We start from the raw sequence: 19477 nt of genomic DNA on the forward strand, positions 1-19477 counted from the left end.
ATGAGTGTGTATATAGACTTTACATATTTATATATAGTATTAGGCCTCTTACTTAATTGCCAGAGGGATTCACTGAATGCTATATTGATAAGATGTTATTTACCGTTTTTTATTATATTTCACGTATTTTTCCCATATTATATCATACAGTATGCTTTAGAGTATATTTCTTCTTTTCTCTTCATTATGGTCCTTTTTCTTTTGTTGGAGTCCGCTTTGGTCTGGTTCTACCTAATATTATTGTTCTCTCTTAGTTCTCTTTTCACCAGCTCTTACTGCCTGATCGTGCTTTCTTTTTCTCTCTTTTCTGCTCCTACCGTTCTCTATGATTTATTTTAGTTGTTATATATACAGTAATTTGGTCAAATGTGTTGCCTTTACAGTTTCTCATTTCGCTTTGTCTTCTAATATGTGATAATCATCTCCGGTTCTTAGCTTTTAGATAGTGCTCTCCTTTTAAATGTATAACCGGTTATGCACTGCTCTGGGGCTTTTTATGCTGTTGCTGTTATTTCTCCTGTTGGCCCCTCTCTCTTTCTTCCATGTCCCCCCTTGTATGAATTTGGTATTTTTCAGACCTGCCGGATTGGCTCTTCTCGCTCTCTTTCTCTGTACTCTCCTGCTTTCTTTTTCCTCTTCTTTCCTTTCTTCTCTTCGGATTTCCTCTTTGGTCTCACCCTGTGTTGTGCTGGCTGTTGATGTCTGCTGGTTAGCCCTCCTGGTTGTTGCGCTTCATTTGCCACATATGGAATATCTTTTTTTCCTGATATTGGTTTTATGTCTGGACTAAATATACTTTCCCTTAATGTTAAAGGGTTAAATCATCCAGTCAAAAGGTCAAAGATTTTGGATTACTGTAAATCTCTTTCTTCGGATCTCGTCCTTTTTCAGGAGACAAAGCTCTCTGCCAAGGAGGCGTTGTTTCTGAAGAAAGAGTGGGTCTTTGATGTTGCTTGTTCAGATGCTTGTGGCAAAAGGAATGGAGTAATTACCTTAGTCTCTAGACACTCTGGCTTATCTATCGTTTCCTCTGAAAAGGATACGGAGGGGCGTTGGTTACTATCTAAGTTGTCCGATGGTAATGCTGACTTATTTGTCATGAATATTTATGCCCCCAATAAGGATGACCCGGCCTTTTGGAATGCGATTACCAAAAAGCTCGTGGATACTCCTCACTCTGGTAATCTTATTGTAGGTGGTGACTTTAACTTGCCAATGGATCCTATCTTGGATAGGAATTCTGCCTTTAACTTTCGTCCCCCTAAAGCACACAAACAAATGATTAATATGTGCTCTCTTACCCATCTTCAGGATGTATGGCGTCTTCATAATCCCACTGGTAGTGACTTTTCCTTTTTTTCTTCCCCTCACTCGTCCTTTTCACGCATTGACTATCTTTTGGTTCATTCTTCTCTGGTTCAATTTTCTTCTTCTCCGCTTATTCACCCTATTTTAGTTTCTGACCACGCCGCAGTCACATTCACTCTTACCTCCTTTGTCCCTAGGGCACGAGCTCGCTCGTGGAGACTCAACACAGAAATTTTACATGATGAGTCCTTGGTGCGAGAGTTTTCCAATGACATTGAGACTTTTTTTACTGAGAATGTTGGGTCAGTTAGCTCCCCTGTTGTTCTCTGGGACTCTTTTAAATGTACTTTTCGTGGTCAGGTCATTAAATGTATGTCAAAGAGAAACGCAGCCATTAAAAAGGAACTCACGGACTTAGCAGATGAGATCAAACGTCCGGAATCCCTTTTCCGCCAATCTCAGAACAAGACCTGCCTCCAATCTATTAAAAATCTAAAATATTCATACAATACTATAGTCACTAAGAGAGCTCATATTGGCCTGCAGGCTCAGAAATCTAAGAGACTGCTGTTAAAAAATCGTGCGGGCAAGATTCTTGCTGCCACTTTAAAGTTCCAGGAATCTTCTTGTAACACTTTCCAAATTCCTTCTATTACTGACCAGCTTGGTAGGAAAAAATTTCAAACTACAGAAATCCTTGAGGTGTTCCGCGATTTTTATAACAATTTATATACCCCGTCGGCTCAAGCTTCTTTTGAACAATGTCAGGAGTTCTTGAAGTCGGTTCCTTTGAAAGTTGTTTCGGAGGAAGATAATCATTCATTAAATTGCCCGATTACTGCTGATGAAATCATTTCCGCGATTAAAGCTACTCGGTCTGGTAAAGCTCCTGGTCCTGATGGATATCCTATTGCGTTTTATAAAACCTTTATTCCCGTGATTGTCCCGAAACTCCAAGCCGTTTTTGATGCGTTTATTAAGGATGGCTCTGTGTCTGGTTCTGCGGCGGATGCTACTATTGTAGTTATCCCCAAAGAAGGGAAGGATCACGCAGATCCCAAAAATTTTCGTCCCATATCCCTCCTTAACATGGAAGCCAAGATCTTTGCTAAAATTTTAGCTAAACGATTAGAGTCCTTTATTCCTCACTTGGTTCATCCCTCCCAAACAGGTTTCGTAAAGGGACGTCTTGCACGGTATAATATACGTACTTTTTGTCATATTCTTGGCGCCGCTAAACGATCTAACCTTCCGGCGGCAGTCTTGGCCCTTGACGCTGAAAAGGCCTTTGATAAGGTCTCTTGGCCTTTTCTTCGAGCGGTTCTATGTGCACATAATCTTGGTGATTCCTTTATTCGTATGGTTATGTCTCTTTACTCCCGACCTAGAGCTAATATACGGGTGAACGGTGCTACGTCTTCCTTTTTTAACCTGTGTCAGGGCACTAGACAAGGGTGTCCTTTGTCCCCTCTCCTATTTTTGTTGTCCATTGATCCTCTCCTCAGAATGATTGACTCGCATCCAGATATTAAAGGGTTCTCTTTTGGGTCTCATCAGATAAAAACTGCGGCATATGCAGATGATGTTCTCATTTTTTCTGATGATATTGCTCTGGCCATCCCTGCTATTTCGGACACGATTGCTCTTTTTTCAAAAGTTTCAGGATACACTCTGAACAAAGATAAGACAGAGATGTTTCCTTTAAATGCTTACTGCTTCTCCTCTCATATGGGCTCGGCGGGCTTTAAATGGCAATCCCAACACTTAAAGTATCTGGGTATCTATTTTTGTTCCACCCTATATGCTACGGCTTCTTATAATGAATCCCAAACTATTCTTAAGGTGAGACGTCTTTTAGACAATTGGTCTCCGAAGCATATCTCTTGGTGGGGCCGTATGCAGACTCTAAAAATGATGATCACTCCTATTATTAATTTTGTTTCCTCTATGCTTCCAGTAAGGTTTTCTGATTCCTTCTTCCATGAACTTGATCTGCTCACTTCTAAATTTCTATGGAATGATAGAAGGGCTAGGATTGCTTATAAATTTTTACGGAAATCTTATGATATGGGGGGCTGTAATTTTCCTGATTGGGGGAAATATCAAACTGCTTTTCTGGCGTCCCAGGGTGCCCTTTGGTTTTCTTCCCCATCTATTTATGCTCCAGCCTGGTTGACAATAGAACAGGAACTGGCCTCCCCTCTTCCGACTGCATCTTTTTTGACCACAAACACCCTTTCTATTCCATTCTCTCGCTCTATTATTTTAGACACTATTGCTGCGGTTCGTAAGGTTGATAAGAGGGTAGCAGTTCCAATACATAAAACTAGATGGTCGTCTATTTGGCGCAATTCTAAAATCAAAATTAATATTGACCCTGAGTTGATGTCTTACTGGGCTGGGAAAGGTGTCTCACTTGTTAAACATCTCTATGATTCCAACAATGATCCTTCCCCTTTCTCATCCCTTGGTCAACATTTTTCTTTATCTAATTTAGATTTTTATACTTTTCTTAAGATTAAGGTTGCACTTGCTAAAGTACACCTTCATCCTTCTTCCCCGCTGATTACGCTCTTTCAGCTTTGGATCAGGACCGGTCATGTTGCGTCTCGGATTTATAAATTTTTATCGTCCTCTACACTCCCTTCCCATACTGTCACACAGCAAAAATGGTTACATCATTTTGACCATACTGTTACTGCCCATATCTCTTCTGATACCTGGCAAGATATTGGTAAATTTTCTCTTCGTAACAAAATTGCCCCCTCTCTAACGCAGTCAAAGTTTTTCTCTATTAATCTTCTTCATTGGACTCCCAGTCGTCTGTATTCACTTAATCTCAAAGATGACAATTTATGCTGGAGTTGTGGGCTTCTACCAGGCGATTTTCAACATATGTTCCTTGAGTGTTCCCTTCTCCAACCCTTCTGGGATTTAGTTCACAAACACCTTATGCTCATCTTTAACATCAAATTCCAACTGTCTCTTCCATTAATTCTCTTAGGTCCGTTGGCGGCCCCAGTCCCTCCGCCTTTAGATCCCATGGAGCTCCAGTTGCTGGACCTCTTGTTAACTATTGCAGTCAAGATAATTCTCATGGAGTGGAAATCCTTTTCGTCTGTCTCCTACCATACTTGGTGGGCCTGGGTTTCCTTTCTACGAAGTGCTCATACGTCAGTGGATCATGCTCATCTTTCTCCTTCTATTTCCTCTGGTGTATGGGAAGCCCTAGATTCATACATGAAGTTGGCCTCTGAAGGGGCGGTGGAACAATATCCCTTTGAGTTGTCTGGTTAGTGTTGTCTTGTGTGTTGGGTGATTCCTCTGGAAATCCTCTCTTCTTCCTTTCCTTCTCTCTGTCTCTCCTTTTCTTTCCTCTTCTCTTTCCTACTCTTTCCGTCTTTTCTTTCTTCCTTTCTTCTCTTTCCTCTTCTCCCTAATTTGCCATCTGTAGGTGATACTTTTGATATATATCTTGCCAGACATCATTTTGGGTCTTCCCTCCTTAACTATTTATTTATCTGTTGTCTGCAGATTAATGAATGACAATGAATTGCTCTCCTACCATTTAATTTTATATTAATGTATTTATTATCTTATTGTCTGATATCAATTGTATCACTTTGGTTTATATCTTATGTGTCATATTTGCGCTTTTAAAATAATAAAATTCTTTTGAAATGAAAAAAAAAAATGCATCCTTGTGCCCATTTTGGATGTAGTGGGGCATTTTTGTGCTACGAAATAGCATTAATTCAAGAATTACTCTTCTTGAATAATTCAAGCGTAACTCGCATAATTCAAGCATAATCTCGCAAAATTCTTAGTTAATTCCGCGTGATTACACCACACAGAATTATACTAGTTACTCCCACCACTTATTTTATCCTTCCACCCCTGAGAACAAATAGTCTGACGCAACCTCTTCCCAACTCGTCTCTTTCCTCGATGAGAAAAATCTTATCTGGTTCTGCCACTTTCCTACCTACCCCAAGTGCCACCTTAGACTTTGTGATTTCCAAAGCTAGCGAAATCTTTATGAACACTGTTGATTGGTCAGACCACTCCCTCATCTCTTATTCGCTGTGCCACATCCTGGCGAGCCTACATTCTCTTGACCAGGAATGTACCCTCTGGCACCAGGACCCCTCTCCTCCCTATTTCAGACAGTTCTTTAAACCTGACCTTCTCCAGCAGTTGCATCGTGCCTGGCATGGGATCTGAAAAGTCACAATAGCTACTTCAAGGGCCTTTAAAAGCGTTCATGTACCTTTCAGTGCTTATTTACGCTTCAAGAGTGACTGAACGGGTTAACGAGACCAGGGTAGGCCCTCGGGTCCAACTGCTTTGCCTCAGTGCCTTTGGTAGTGAATACATATTACCTGGCTGTCTATCGAAGAATGTAAACATCTGGACACAATGCAGTCCACAATATTCCTTTCCTTTGCAGAAGCCCTACATGGGCCGAAGCCTGCAATGGTGAGTATGGCCGCTCTGAGAGAGGGCATGGACCAACCTGTAGATTGGCTCAGAAGACCATTTTGACTTTGTTTGGATTGCACGGGACAGTTAACCCAAAAATATCTCTCGGAAAGGATATTTTTCAACTTTTTTGTTAATTTTAGGCATTCTTGACTTAAGTATAAAGATGTTGGAGAGCTGAGTGCCTTGGATCTGCGTGGTTATTTTGGTTGGACTAAGTTCTTACAGCATGCATTTTAACAAAACCATGTACTTTCATTACCTATAAAGTTTGAGTTTGTGCTTTTCCACCATTTTAGGCCTGGCTACGGATTACCTGTTAATGTTATTCTACCTATAATTGGTTGTCGCTTCAAGTAGGTGCAGGCGGTTGGCATTTCACTTGCCATGGTTATACATTAAGATGATGGTTGTGAACATAAGGGAAGCAGGGCAACGGGGGTGGTAATAAAGTTAAACCTGGAGGAAGGAAGACTTAGAGTTAGGATACTTAGACGATAATAGATGTAAGTCAAAGTGTTTATCGTTGTAAAGGTTGACAGTTCAATGCCGGGGTAGGAGTTACAGTTGCAAGATAAGGATGTTAAAGGAGGCGGTAAATTTATAGCTGGGCGTAGGGAGAATTGGGTGAAGTAATGTATAGTGAGGTCTAGTTTTGTGAAGCGAAGGCCTAGGGTAAAATGTATGTGATGTGCACCTGTCTTTAATAAAGCGGCCTTTTTCACACAAGAAGCCACTATGTGGTCTGTGCTGCTCTCTATGGCCCCAAAACAGGACTCCACCGTCTCCACACAGCATCTACTGTTCTGCAGTAGCGAGTGTCTGCCAGAGATGGAGTTTGCTGGGTACCGTATTTTATTCTTTGTTATTGCAAATATAATATTGTGGCTTATTGGGTCAGACATGGAGCTGCATATTTGCGATACTTTAGTATTTTTACACACAGTGCACAAACTAATAACTCTTGCCAGTTTGTTTCTTACTTATCTGTACAGAGCGGTTTGTCAGTTTGTAGAAGCAAATTTCCTACTATTTTTTTTTTTTTTTTTTTTGTGCCTAAATCAATATTTATCAAACGCCTGATAAAATTATTTAGCTCCAAAAAACTTCAAGTGGAATGATTTTTAAAAAATTTTTTTTTTATTCTAATGCTAAATATCTGAAAAAGTATTCAAATAAAGTACGACGCGAAATCACAAGCTAACTTAGTTGGACAGGTTAGTTATTTTTGGGTTTTTGTGTGGATTCTTTTTTTTTTTATTTTTTTTTTTTTCCTTCTGTTTTAAACAAACCTTGGTTGAAGAAGCACACTGGGCAGATCAAAAACATCTGTAACAGTGTCTTAAATAGCGGCCTAAAACCCATTGTGGATGAACTAGCAACAATTTGATCGATATTCCCATGAGTTGGTACAGGTTAAAAAGAAATAAGAACAAACATTGGCAAAGTCAGTGGTCCCCTTTGGGACGTATTGGGTTTGCCCACGGTTTTTAGCGATGCTGTGCAGCATAACTTAAGAGGAAATAAAATTTTAAAAAATGCAGCCACATTATTTAGAAGGTCCATTTTAGTGTTAAAAATGATGCAGGATTTTTTATTTTGTTTTTACTTCTCGATCTGAGTTGGTTCAATACATTTAAAAAGAAGTAAGGCAAAACCTTTCTTATTTTTCTGTCCACCCCCCTTATTTTTCTGTCCACCCCCCTTAAAAGTGAGGGGGTGGAAACACCAAAGCGGCTTGGGTGGGGAAGAAACACAAAGGCGGGGGAAAGGAAGAAACGCAGAGGGTTGGCGTGGAAAGGGAACCACTGTTGAGAAAGCAACATGGAGGTGAAGGGCATAAGGGCGAGTGAAACCCTGAGAGGGGTACTAGGCAGGAGAGAGCAACGTGGAGCACAGTGGAATGGGAAGAGAAGTAAACCAGAGAGACAGCTGGAAAACACATTTACTTTTATGGAGAGTTTAGCCAAAAATAAAAGTAATGTCTAAAAATTAAGCAATAAAAGAACCCGAGTAATGAGGCTGCGCTCCAGGTGAGGGACAAACACTAGAAGAGGTTAGAAAGCTCACACAAGCTAATAAATAAAACAAGCAGGCACATCAATGACAAAGCCAACCAAGGGTAAGCAGAGCCTGTGCTCTTAGCCCACTCTAATCTGGCATTAGTTTTTTTTTCACAAACGGTTTGTGCTCTCTGGTAGGTGATCTAAGAAGATAACTGTTAATGTCTGTAAAGTGCTCTCTTTATCTGGGTGCCCTAACCATCTGCTTCAACAGCTCAGATTAACAGTAGTAATCAGTGTATGAGGCTGAGCTTTCCTCTTTTTATGGTGCCTGGCCTAGAAGTCCTTTAGCATACTCTGGCCATAAAGCGTGCTGCTCTACACAACCTTAATCTAATTGAAATATTCGGCGGCCATCTTAGAATTACACTGCAACTCTTATTCAGCTAAGTGTTGACAGACCGTGACCCGTGAATCCATCTTTTGTCTCCGCCCATCTCCATGTTTAATTCAATCACAGGCTCGTAACAATAGATCTACACATTAACTGGAAGTCAAGGTTGACCATATAAACTTAGGACGAGCCTCCTTCCTGCTCCCCCTCGTTTGGTGGTCTCATCGCGCCTTGCTCCACACTTCATGTGATGCTAATGGAAGGTGGATGCAGCATTTGGAATTTGTTAAAGAAGCAAAGAGTTGGGGTTGGGGAGGTGGGATGGGATGGGGGAATCTGTGAAATAAGTGTCCCGCCCCTGTCCCTCCTGCCCCTTCCTCAACATTATCTCCTCTGAAATGGCTGGGGAAAGCTAAATCTTGTATGGTTGCAGATTTCTTCAACCTATAAAACGAGCTATTTGGATCTTTATGATGTAACTGGTTGTTTAGGTGTGTTTAACTGTCCAGGTGAGCCCGGCCTTCTACCCTTGGTATATGTACTCGCTTGCGTGGTTCTCAGTTGGTTGGGGGACGCGAGCCAGAAGGCCCCTTAGTCTTGGAGCGATAGATCTAATTTCATATAACATATATTTATCAACTTTGATCACTGAACGATATTTTATTTATGTTGATTTATAAATTCATAATCTATCAGCAGAAATGACAGAACTTAATTTATCGACAAAGAATGTTCTCTGTCACTTGCTTGGAAAGGTGTTTGAAGTTGAATGGAGAGTGGCGGTAAGGAGGCCACAAAAAATTGCCTTACATTGTTAAGGGGAGTCCTCCTGCATACTCCCTAGGCCAGCACTGAGGGAGAGAGACGGTAAGCTCACCCCAGAGAGAATGGAGACACCGGCTGGGGGCAAGGGCGCCAGTTTACAAACTAGGGCATGGGGCATCCGCCCCTGGTTATTCTCTACGAGCCCCGATGGGCAGCCTGGTGGTGGAGGGGTGGGCCCCTCAGGTGGCGGACAAGGACCAGATGGCAGGGGCTCACCTCTCAAGGACGCAGGTGGGTTGCGCCTTGCGAGGTTCTCAGTTAGTTGGGGGACGCGAGCCAGAAGGCCCCTTAGTGTTGGAGCAATAGACCACATTCTTTGTGTATATAAATAGAGTTCTGTCAGACTTGCTGATGATGGATTATGAATTTATGATCAACTTAAATGTAAATATCGTTTAGGGATTGAATTTGATAAATCCATAGCGTATGCAATTGTAATAATTATATATTGTCATGTTTGTGTGAGGGTTTGTAATAAACATGGTCTTTTTACCCACAGCTCTGGTCGTCAAGGATTGATTTGTGGGTTCAGATGGGGGCAGGGCTGGGAGCAACCTGGGGGGGGGGGGGGGTACGGGTCCTAATGCTGGTGACCAAGAAAGACCCGAAGCATTCTACTTTGCTGAAACATTAGACAAAAGCACCAAAGGGCGTTTTAAAAAATATATATTTTTATATAATTTATTTACATTTGTGACTCCTCTCAGGATACTGTAAAGTCAAACAAATCTTTTAAATGGTGGATGATTGAAAGTCAACATTTCCCCCCTCCCCCCCCCCCTTCTCTCCCGTCAATATTTCTGAGCTGAAGAGAGAAAATGCCATGATATAGGAACATATTGGTGGTAAAGCAAATGAAAACGCTTGGAACCCACCCTGTGTCCTACACACTGTTATGCGCCGCGGGCCATTGATATGCATTCATCTAACTGAGATTAAGAGTTTAGACCCTTCATCACTTAGACATGAAAGTGAACAACAGCTGAAATAACTCCCTAGTAAAAAATACACCCTGTGTATATGGTGCATTGCCTAGCGACTGTTGTGTTCAATATGTCTGGCTAACATCCAAGTGTTGTCTTCTTTTAAAGAGGGATTATACACCTTGAGTACTTTCTGTCACGTCGGATCAGGTCGGGCATGGTGCGACTAGTTTGAGTTTCGGAGGTGTGTCCTGCATATCTCCCCAGGGGGGTTTGTGTATAGTATTTTACTATGGAGGTTGCCATCAAATCACTTTTCTCTAGAGTTAGGTTATCTTGACTTATTTCTTAACCGTCTGCTGATTTTTTTAAAAACGTTTTAAACTTTGGGATACTTCGTAGTCTGCACGTTAGATAAAATACTCAAAGTTATTTTCTGTTTGTTGTGTTCTTGTTGCTAAAGAAACCATTCCTGGTTCCGAACGCTCTGAAGTTCATCACTGGAGAGGGTCATTCCTGTTTTCATCATGTCCTTTCTCCTTTGCAGTGCTCCAATTAATGCAGCAAAAATTGCAGTTCATTGTGGTGCTCAATGTTGGATTCTTCGTCTTTATTTTTTTTTTAACTGCATAGAGAATCTTGGCTTCTGCAGTTGCGCTGAGTGTGTTTGTAGGAGACTGCACTGTCTCTAGGAAACCTGCAGTTTGTAATGTTTGTTTTTTAGGTCTCGGTCACAGGCCTTGCTTTAGTTGTTGATTGGCAGACCTATTGTTTCCACTATATACCGTGTACCTAGAGTGAGTTTGGGCGGCCCCTTGATCATGATTGGAGGCTTTGTTGACTCTCTGGTGTCTGCTTCACTCTCTGTTGTTAAATTCCCTCCTAGAAGCATATTTCTTTCAGATTGGATGAGCTGTATCCTTTCACTGCTGACTTGATGGGATTTTTTTTTATTTTGCAGTCTGCACATGGGAGTGCATGTGTTTTCGGGCTCTCTTTAGCTTCTTCCTGTGCTTCTCCCTACACACTTTTCACACAACCATCATTTATCACTTTCAGTTTTATAACTTTTTTTTCTTTTTGGGCTGAGCAGCTGGTAAGCGCGCCACTGCACCTTGCTTCCTTTTTAGGTCTTGCCTGACCCAGCGCATGCGCTGGTCTGGCGAGACTTATTGAGAGGGCTCCAAAAAGTGCTACCAGGCCAGCCTAGATCTACAGTGCACGCGCGTCGCGCTTTACCGCGATCACTTTCACTTTTGCGTCCCCACAGCCGCTTTGCATAGCCAATAGGTCTCGCTTTTGGGACCTTATAAGTATTTAGTTATGCAACTGTTGCATGGCTAAACACTTATAAGGTCCTAAAGGCGAGACCTATTGGCTATGCCAATGATTGTTTTTATTTGTACACAAAGTTTTTTAACTGTAAATTAAAATTGGCCCTAATGCGTTATTATTTGTAAACACATATGCATCAACTTGAACATGCGGCACAACACATACAGTTGGCTATCTTGTATTGGGTTTTCTTTCATAGAAAACCTATTACAGAATTGCTGGTAATGCGAATGCCATTACCCAAGAATTGGCAAAGCCAATAGCTCAGGTTTTTGTGTCTACCTGTTGGCATTGCCAATGCTTGTTTGAGATGCTGCTTGAAGTCGAGGCATCTTATTCTGCGATCCTCATCCCCTTAATGTGGTGTAGAAATCATTCCGATGTTTGATAATACTCTTATAACCGCTCTTAATAAACTTGCAAAATGATTTTACTTTCATTGGTTATCCATCGCCTGTCGTTTGGGCTCTCATCTGCTAAAAGAGGTTTTGAAGTTCTTTGTATTGCTGTAAAAGTGTCCTAAGGTAAATGCCACGCGACCCTTGCCTTTGACCGGAACATGCAGGGTCTGGCTCTCCTATGCTCGTAAGACCCCCCGGGTTGTCGTAGTTTTGTTGTCCGCACAGTAGATGCTCTGTTGCTGTTGTGCCATTTGCCATAAAATTGTGGCAGAATAGAGCATTTCACAGCCAGCCAGCACGTGTTTCGCCCCCTGTAAGTGTGTAGGCCCTGGGATTTCTCAAGAATGTAAGTCTTTACCGACTTGGCCCCACACATTGTAGGATGGGGCCTACAACACGAGTCACTCACTTAGACAGCCTATTGTGGGCCATACTGTGCTATGGCATAGACGTTTGAGACTGGCTACAGACTGCACGTTACATCAGACTGCTTTTTGTGTTGTCACATACACCTTGTGCTTTAGTGCTGTTGGTGAGTGATCCAACCAACCCCATGTCCCTCGCACACCATGCTAAGTTATTTAAAAAAAAAATGTTTTCATATAGATTATAGGTGCCATTATTGTGGAGTAAATTCAGGAGTATAGCCTTAAGTCTGTGCTTCTCCTTGATTTGTTTTGAAAGAACCACAATTCTAAATAAACCTACTACTCTTTGGACGCCCAAGTCTACTTTCCTCCACCAATGCTGGGCAAACTATCTGCAAAAAATGCATTTTACATCAAAGTCGAACCCAACTAATTATCGTCTTGGGTTTTTCATCCTCAATTTTTTTCCTTTTGGAGAATCCCTTTCCACAAAGCTCCAAACAAAAAATTTTTTTTAAAAAAAAATGTGTTCCCTTTTCCATCAAAACGCACTAACTACTGCATTTTTCAGGAGCACTTCTTCTGTATTACCACCTCTCTCTAACTTGCGAGAGATATTGTATACAACAAGATCCTGCAGTCCGCCCATTGCTTACCATTCCTTGGCTTGATTGTCACTCTTATTTGCTGCCTTTTAAATGGCCAGTGCATGCCGGCTTCGCTTCCTCTTCTTTCAGCTGGAGCATGGAATAAATACTAATTGCTTCAACTTGATTGCTGTTCCACTGATCGCGCTGTGATAGAGGCACTATTTTTATTTTTTTCTTAACCTGTTATCGTTCATGTTGCTTCTTTCTCTCCCATATACCCCATTGTCGGTGTCTTCTTTCTATCCCACCTCCCTTTTGTCCATGTTGCTCTTTCTCCCTCACCCCCTCTTCCGTATTGCTTCTTGCCCTCCTGTTGTCTGTTATCCACCCCCCCCCCCCCATCTGGCATTAGAAAAATAAGTGCTATGGCGTGGCCAGAACTGGCTGCATCAATGCATTTTTTAAAATAACTTTTAGCTATGCTGCACATCAGCAGCACTGCTCTTATAACCATGCATTTTATAGAGCTCGTAGATACCTTGGAGAGCTCTACAACATTGTTAAGACCTTGTCAAAGCTCTTACGTAGGCGAGACCTATTGGCTTTGCTGATGCTTGTTTTAAGGCTGGCTTGGCAGCGCTGCTCAATCTAGTTCCTACTGTTATGAATTCTTTATCATATAGACCGCTTTGGCTCCACTCCACGGTAATATTGTTTCCCCATATAATACCGTTGGCTCTTTGGTGTACAAGTCCTCCTCCTCCTATGGAGTGCTAATATTCCAATGCATGCAGAAATATTCTTCATTGCAGAAGTACATTGAATCATCACATAATAACAATATTCATCTCACAGATGCATTGCATACAAAAAGGAATGTTTTCCTGTCCATGCAGCCGGCTGTTTAAAAGATTGTATTCAGAACTATAAATGCAATCCACAGCCATTGGCTTTGCCAGTGGTTGTTTGTCTTAAATCGTCTGCAGTTATTTTTGAAGGTGGTTTTTGGCTGATTGAGAAATAAATGTTCTTTTATATTGTTTATTTATTGTAAGCTGGTAGATCTTCAAACTGCATCTTGTTTGTGTACTGACATATTCATTGTGACTTTTATTTGATTTGGTCTTTAAAATTGCGGTAGAGGAGTTCTGCGTGCATGGCGATGTCGAAGGTGCTACGGTTTTCTTCTGTTACTGTTGTGGTGGAACCAAAGATTACCACAATCATGAATTTTTTGAGGGAGGAAGAAAGAGGGGTGGAAGCTAGCGAATTTGGGTTGGGTGTGATCTTTGCGGGTGTGTGATTGTGGTTGTACAAGCCCTGGCAAAGACTTTAGAGGTTAAAAGGAGTATAACTTTCCCTTAAATGGATCATTGTCTGGTTTAATAGTACAATTATCAGAGAATGATTCACATGTAGGAATGTGCCCTCCAATAACAACTCCCTGTAAAGTATTGACGCAAAAGGAGCAAGTACCAGGGGCGGTTCCTCCATTAGGGCGGAGGAACCTTGCCCCACTGCTTCCTCGCAGTGCGAGAAGCAGAAACATGAAATGGTATTTTAAATACCATTTTATGTTTCTGCTTCTCGCTCTGCGAGAAAGCAGAAGGGTATTCCTGGTTGGGGGTGGGCGGGTCGGGGAGGACTGGCTTGCCCAATGCTGTGGGCCCCTGACTGTTTGGTTGGCTCTCGGGGGGCGACTAAACCAGTCATCCGCACTCTGCATTTTCTCTATGTAGGCTGCATGCAGCCTACATAGAGAATATGGCCTCCCCATTGGCGCCCTGCTGGGCGTTGTCCCCACCAATCACAACGCTGCCATTGCAGCATTGTGATTGGCTGAGGGGAGGGAGGGAGGCTGTCTGCTTCCTGTTCCTGGAGAGCAGGAAAGCGGCAGGAAAATGCGGATCCCGGCCAGGAGTGAAGGCTGCACGGGACCCGGTAAAGTGAGTTTAAAAAAAAAAATCCATTTAAATCGCACCCCTTCCCCCATTCGAGCCGCGACTGGCAAGTACTGGTGCAATTAGGCTGGGCTGACCAAGAAACTAACTTGTATTGAAGAAAAACACTTTGGCACTGGTTACAAGTTAGAAAACCATAGAGGGGTCGGGACTAAAGGCGAATGAAGGTCCAGCATACATACCCTCACTTAGGCTATGTGAATCAAAGGGTACACTTTGATTTACACTGATTACAAGTGCCCATTTATATTGTGATCCCCGTGCAGACTCCTGCTTGAACGGGGATCGCAGTTCCAAGCGGTGGGGTGATTATTGCCCCCCCTGATTACCAGGTGGGACGAAGGCCACACCATTTGCTGACATTTTGGAGGTTAAACCTGGTTGAATTTAAAAACAGTATTTATTGGGGCAGATGAATTTGTGCACAGTATACCTTAAACTGAATTCGATTTCCCAAAAACTGAGAATGTGGTGCGATAGTTCTCGCATCTGAGCAAGCCTGCCCATAACCAGGGCCTATGCAGAGCTCTCGTTCCGTTCTTCCAGGAGCGGGAGGAGGCCATCCCAGAACCAGGTCTTTGCTCCACACAAGCCTGGGCTTGAAGGATCGCAGGGGCCTAGCTTGGTCAGTAAGATTGGGGGGGCGGGCATCAGATCTCCTGCCCATCACGCTGGCAAACCATGTTAAAATACATTGTATGACAAGCAGGGCGCATGAGAGGGGCTTAAGAGGCAGTGGAAAGGGAGAGGAATACGGATTAATAGGAGTGCTAATTGAGAGAAACACGTTATTTAGTGAAATAAACCTGTTTAGGGCTTTCAAAATAGAGATGAGTGTGTCTGTGTGTTTTAGTCAATGTGTGCATGCAAAAATCACAGGTGAAATCCGACAGACACCTCGCCATACCCGATTGAAAGCATCTGTACCCAACTGTTCATTTGAAAACACATTTATTGGGGTATGTGTAACACCCCTTCCACCCCACCACCCCCGAAGCTACACCCCCTGGCAGGGACTATCCTTCATTACCCTGCTACAGCCATGAATACCACCAAGGCCCTCTCCTTCCCACTACCGCGCTCCTGGCTTCATTTTACCACCAGCCACTTTAAAGGGTGTGGTTTAGAAAACACATTACTGGACCCAGGCCCCGCCCTTCTCGCATGCTCTCAGTGTGAGGGAATAGAGGCCTTGCCCTAAAGCCAATAAAAGAGCTCACCTGTGGCTGGGCCACCAACTTAACAATTGTGGATTTGTCTCCTGAGAAAACAGGTCATTTCACTTTGGTTAGAAAGATCAATTGAGGTACAAATGTCCTGCAACTTTTTCCCCCCCCTATAAAATGACTAAATCCGGAAATGTGTTGAACGGAAATGTTTGTGGAATTTCTGATCATGCAGTGTGTGTTTACAGTTTCTGATTTTGCATTTCAGGTCTTTCCTGGTGGCTGGAGAAATGAGCTCCTTGCTCTACACAAGCCTGAGCATGAAGGACCGCGAGGCGGTGACCATCCTTCATTACCCTACCGCAGCCATGAATACCACCAAGGCCAGCGGGGGCAGCCCTCACCTCCCCGCTACCGCGCTCCTGGCTTCCGCTCCATCCACGCCACCCTCCAAGCAGCCGGCCTTCAACCTGCAGACCACCCCTCACTTGCTGGCCAGCATGCAGCTTCAGAAACTCAACAGTCAGTACCATGGTCTGGCTAGCCCCTGCCTCCCCACGGATTCTACCTCCATCCCCACCTGGGGCTTCAGCTCTCCACCCCTGGGACAAGGGACTCTGGCACCCGGGCTGGGCGCCCACCACGGTTCCGGCATCATTGACTCTGACCCTGTGGATGAAGAGGTGCTGATGTCGCTGGTGGTGGAGCTGGGACTGGACCGTGCCATGGAGCTGCCAGAGCTGTGGCTGGGGCAGAATGAGTTTGATTTTTCATCAGATTTTCCTCCCACTTGCTGATGCCTTAATGACTTGCAAGCCAAGCCGCAACCAGGGATTCCAAAGTCTGCCTTCAAAGACTTCAGCTCAAGGAGCATTGTTTTGTTGAGAAACTGACGAGTCTGGTTCCCAGCTCGCATTATTGCACAGGAATGACCACTGACCAAACGCATCCTTCTACCCCAGGGGGGTTTTACCTACATGTCCCTGCTGGCCTGTTTGTTTTCTCCTTTTTTTAGTTCTCTCAAGCTAGCCTTCATTCAAGGGCATATCGTGCACACTTTCCAAGTCTCCTGATTCTCTGCTTTCTATCTCTACCCCCCCCCCGCCCCCCCACCCCTGTCTGTCAATATTTCTATGTCCCCCCACGGGGTGGATCGAAGCATTTCAAGCTATTTTCTTTTCTTTGTATTACTGTTTCTAGCTGGCTCTGCCTTGTTTGTTTTGGATGAGTGGGCAAAAGGGGTGTTCTGTATTGGATTATAGGCTTGTGCTAGATGGCGCCTTTGGCGTTTTAATGGCAATATTAAAAATGATGAAAGCGTGCCACGTCGTGGTGAGTGAGGGAATTGCAGCTATTAATTCATCGAGCTTGTACACGAGTACCTGCCCACGAGTGCAGTTTCTTTTGGTTTGTTTATAGGCTTGGTTGGCAGCCTGTCAGTGGATAGTAAAGGGTGTACTGCTGGAGGGTATTTTCCCAGTCGTCCGAGAGGGGAGAAAAAAACAACCTTGGGATCTGTTTTACTCATCAGATACATTCATGAGGCAGGACAGTGAAAGGGGTTATAATTAACATTTTTGAATTTGGGAGTAAGAATGGGAGGCAGGCCCATGGAGTGGGGTGGGTGGTGAAGGTGACTGAGTGTTGAAATTCGAGATGTAATTCATTCCGTACAACTTAGTGTTTTTGGTTCCCTTGTCAGAGATTATTTTCTTCATGCTTCAGTTTTTTTCTTCAACGTAGCAGGGATTGCATGGAAAACATAATAGATTCATAAGATATCATTTTGATATCGGAGAATGTACATTTTGGACAAAATGTTGCCCACTACACCCTAGCCTACTTCCTCTACTCTTGAGTTTAACTGTTTTTGCCTAGAAATATGTTCATTATTGCAATTTTTCCAGTTTTGCCAAAAAGGCAACCTTTTAAAGCAAACTAGAATTAAAGCACATTATATAATTTTATATTATACACATACTCGAGGAAAGGAAGAATCTTTCTGCCAGGGTAGTTCATATTGAAATACAGAAATACGTTTATGAATATAAATAAACTTTGATATTATTATTGTGGTATCTCAAAGGGGTCTTGTGCTGCTATATTCGTCACCGAATTTTGGGCTTTAATGATTTTTGTTGGCTCTCACGCCTGCATGTTCAATGCGGAACAAGGCACCCAGTGCCACGCTTTTGCAGGATGTATTATTCTGCTTTGCATCCTACCCTGCAAGGATTGTTTGCTCTTGCCATCTAGTGGTCGTGAAGTAAACTGCAGAAGAAATATATCTGAAACATTTGAGAATTTAGTTGGCTGCGGTTTCTGAAAAGGATTTACTGAAATGTGAAACCATGCTTCAGTCAACACCCTAAAAGCACTTTTTGACAGAAAAGTTTGCAGGAGGCTGTGTTTTTCGAGGCCTCTTAATGATAAAACAACTTTGTAAGTGGGGCTCCGAAAAAACACAGCGACACTTCAATGCATTCCGCCTGCCTTTTCTCATTACAAGTGAAAGTGGCCTTATTTTGTAGTGTTACTTTTTATCACATGTATGGGAGGAGCAGTGCTATTCAGCTACTTGTTGATGAATGTGTAGGGCAATCGTCGTATGGGGTTTGGGGGAGGAGTGCTGGTAATCACATTATTTTTCCCAAAGATTAAAGTGACTCGGGTAGAATTAACAGCAGTTTGAACAGGTGAATACAGGGCTAGTTAAGCCACACTCCTAGTCGGTGTGTACAATAATATGACGGACATCTTAGAATGAGACATTGTTGTAATTTTACTACAAAAGAGATGGAAGTAGGCAAAACAAAGCAAAATATTTTTGATTGCCTATGTTCAAAATATTTGATAGGTAATGATTAAGTTTGTGAAATATGTTTTTTGCATAGTGACTCTGTTTATAAGAGTCGACCGCAATGTTTAAAAGAGTGTTTTTCGGCATTCTAAGTAATTTTCAGTCGATCAGGTTGGCGTCACGTAGAAGTTAACCAAATCGTTATCATTATTTTGCATTCCCCCGAAAAACGTACAGCCCTGAAAACGCACCAAAACAGTGACGCAGCTGGACACAGCTGGAACGAATATGTCTTGTTCTGATTGTATACCTTCTTATTTTTCAAATATTTGCGGTGCAGACACGGTATGCCGTTTAATATTTTCCCCTGCTCTTTTATGCCTTCTGGAGATTATGTTGCCATTTTGTATGTGTTTGAGAAAAGGACGCGAGTTGTCTGCAACAGAAGATGTTTTGACCTTTCCAGCTAACTTGCATTTGTGTCACAGGGGCCTGTAAGCAATTACCAAGTTTGTCAAATGTAAAATTTTGTTTTGTATATATGTGTACATTTACTGTTTTGACCTGACTGAATAAATGGTTCTGTTTGACAGTGACCTCTTCGTTTAATTTGAGTAGGTGTATATTTTAAACTATGAATCAACATAGCTCTTCAGACTGTCGGAAACGCAAATGGACTTGGTTGTGACATTAAGGCACATTTTAATGAATGTTTCAGATTTATCAGAGAACAGCCATTACACACTAGTATCTGAGGACTGTAAATAATGCCTTTAAGTAACTTAAAATATACATAAAGTTCAAAATATTTAATAAATATGAAAGCACGAGGCTGTAAATCAACAAGATAAAAATAATAGTTTAATTGTCACTATGTATGGAATGCTGAGATGGGCTCACCTAATAAGGGCCTGATATCAA

At 42.5% G+C, this 19477-nt stretch overlaps 1 protein-coding gene across 2 annotated transcripts in view; it reads left to right on the top strand.

The window, feature by feature from the left end:
- CITED1 (Cbp/p300 interacting transactivator with ED-rich tail 1) overlaps positions 1-19152 on the top strand; it is a 43325-nt gene extending 24173 nt beyond the window's left edge. For both annotated transcript variants that reach the window (XM_085630741.1, XM_085630740.1), the window contains exon 2: positions 16025-19152. In XM_085630741.1, coding sequence (XP_085486867.1) covers positions 16047-16553 — 507 coding nt within the window. In that variant the 5' untranslated portion in view covers positions 16025-16046 and the 3' untranslated portion in view covers positions 16554-19152. The remainder of the gene's footprint in view (positions 1-16024) is intronic.
- The last annotated feature ends 325 nt before the right edge of the window (positions 19153-19477 follow it).

Source organism: Triturus cristatus, chromosome 10, assembly GCF_964204655.1.
Source record: "Triturus cristatus chromosome 10, aTriCri1.1, whole genome shotgun sequence".
Classification (NCBI taxonomy): Eukaryota; Metazoa; Chordata; class Amphibia; order Caudata; family Salamandridae; genus Triturus; species Triturus cristatus.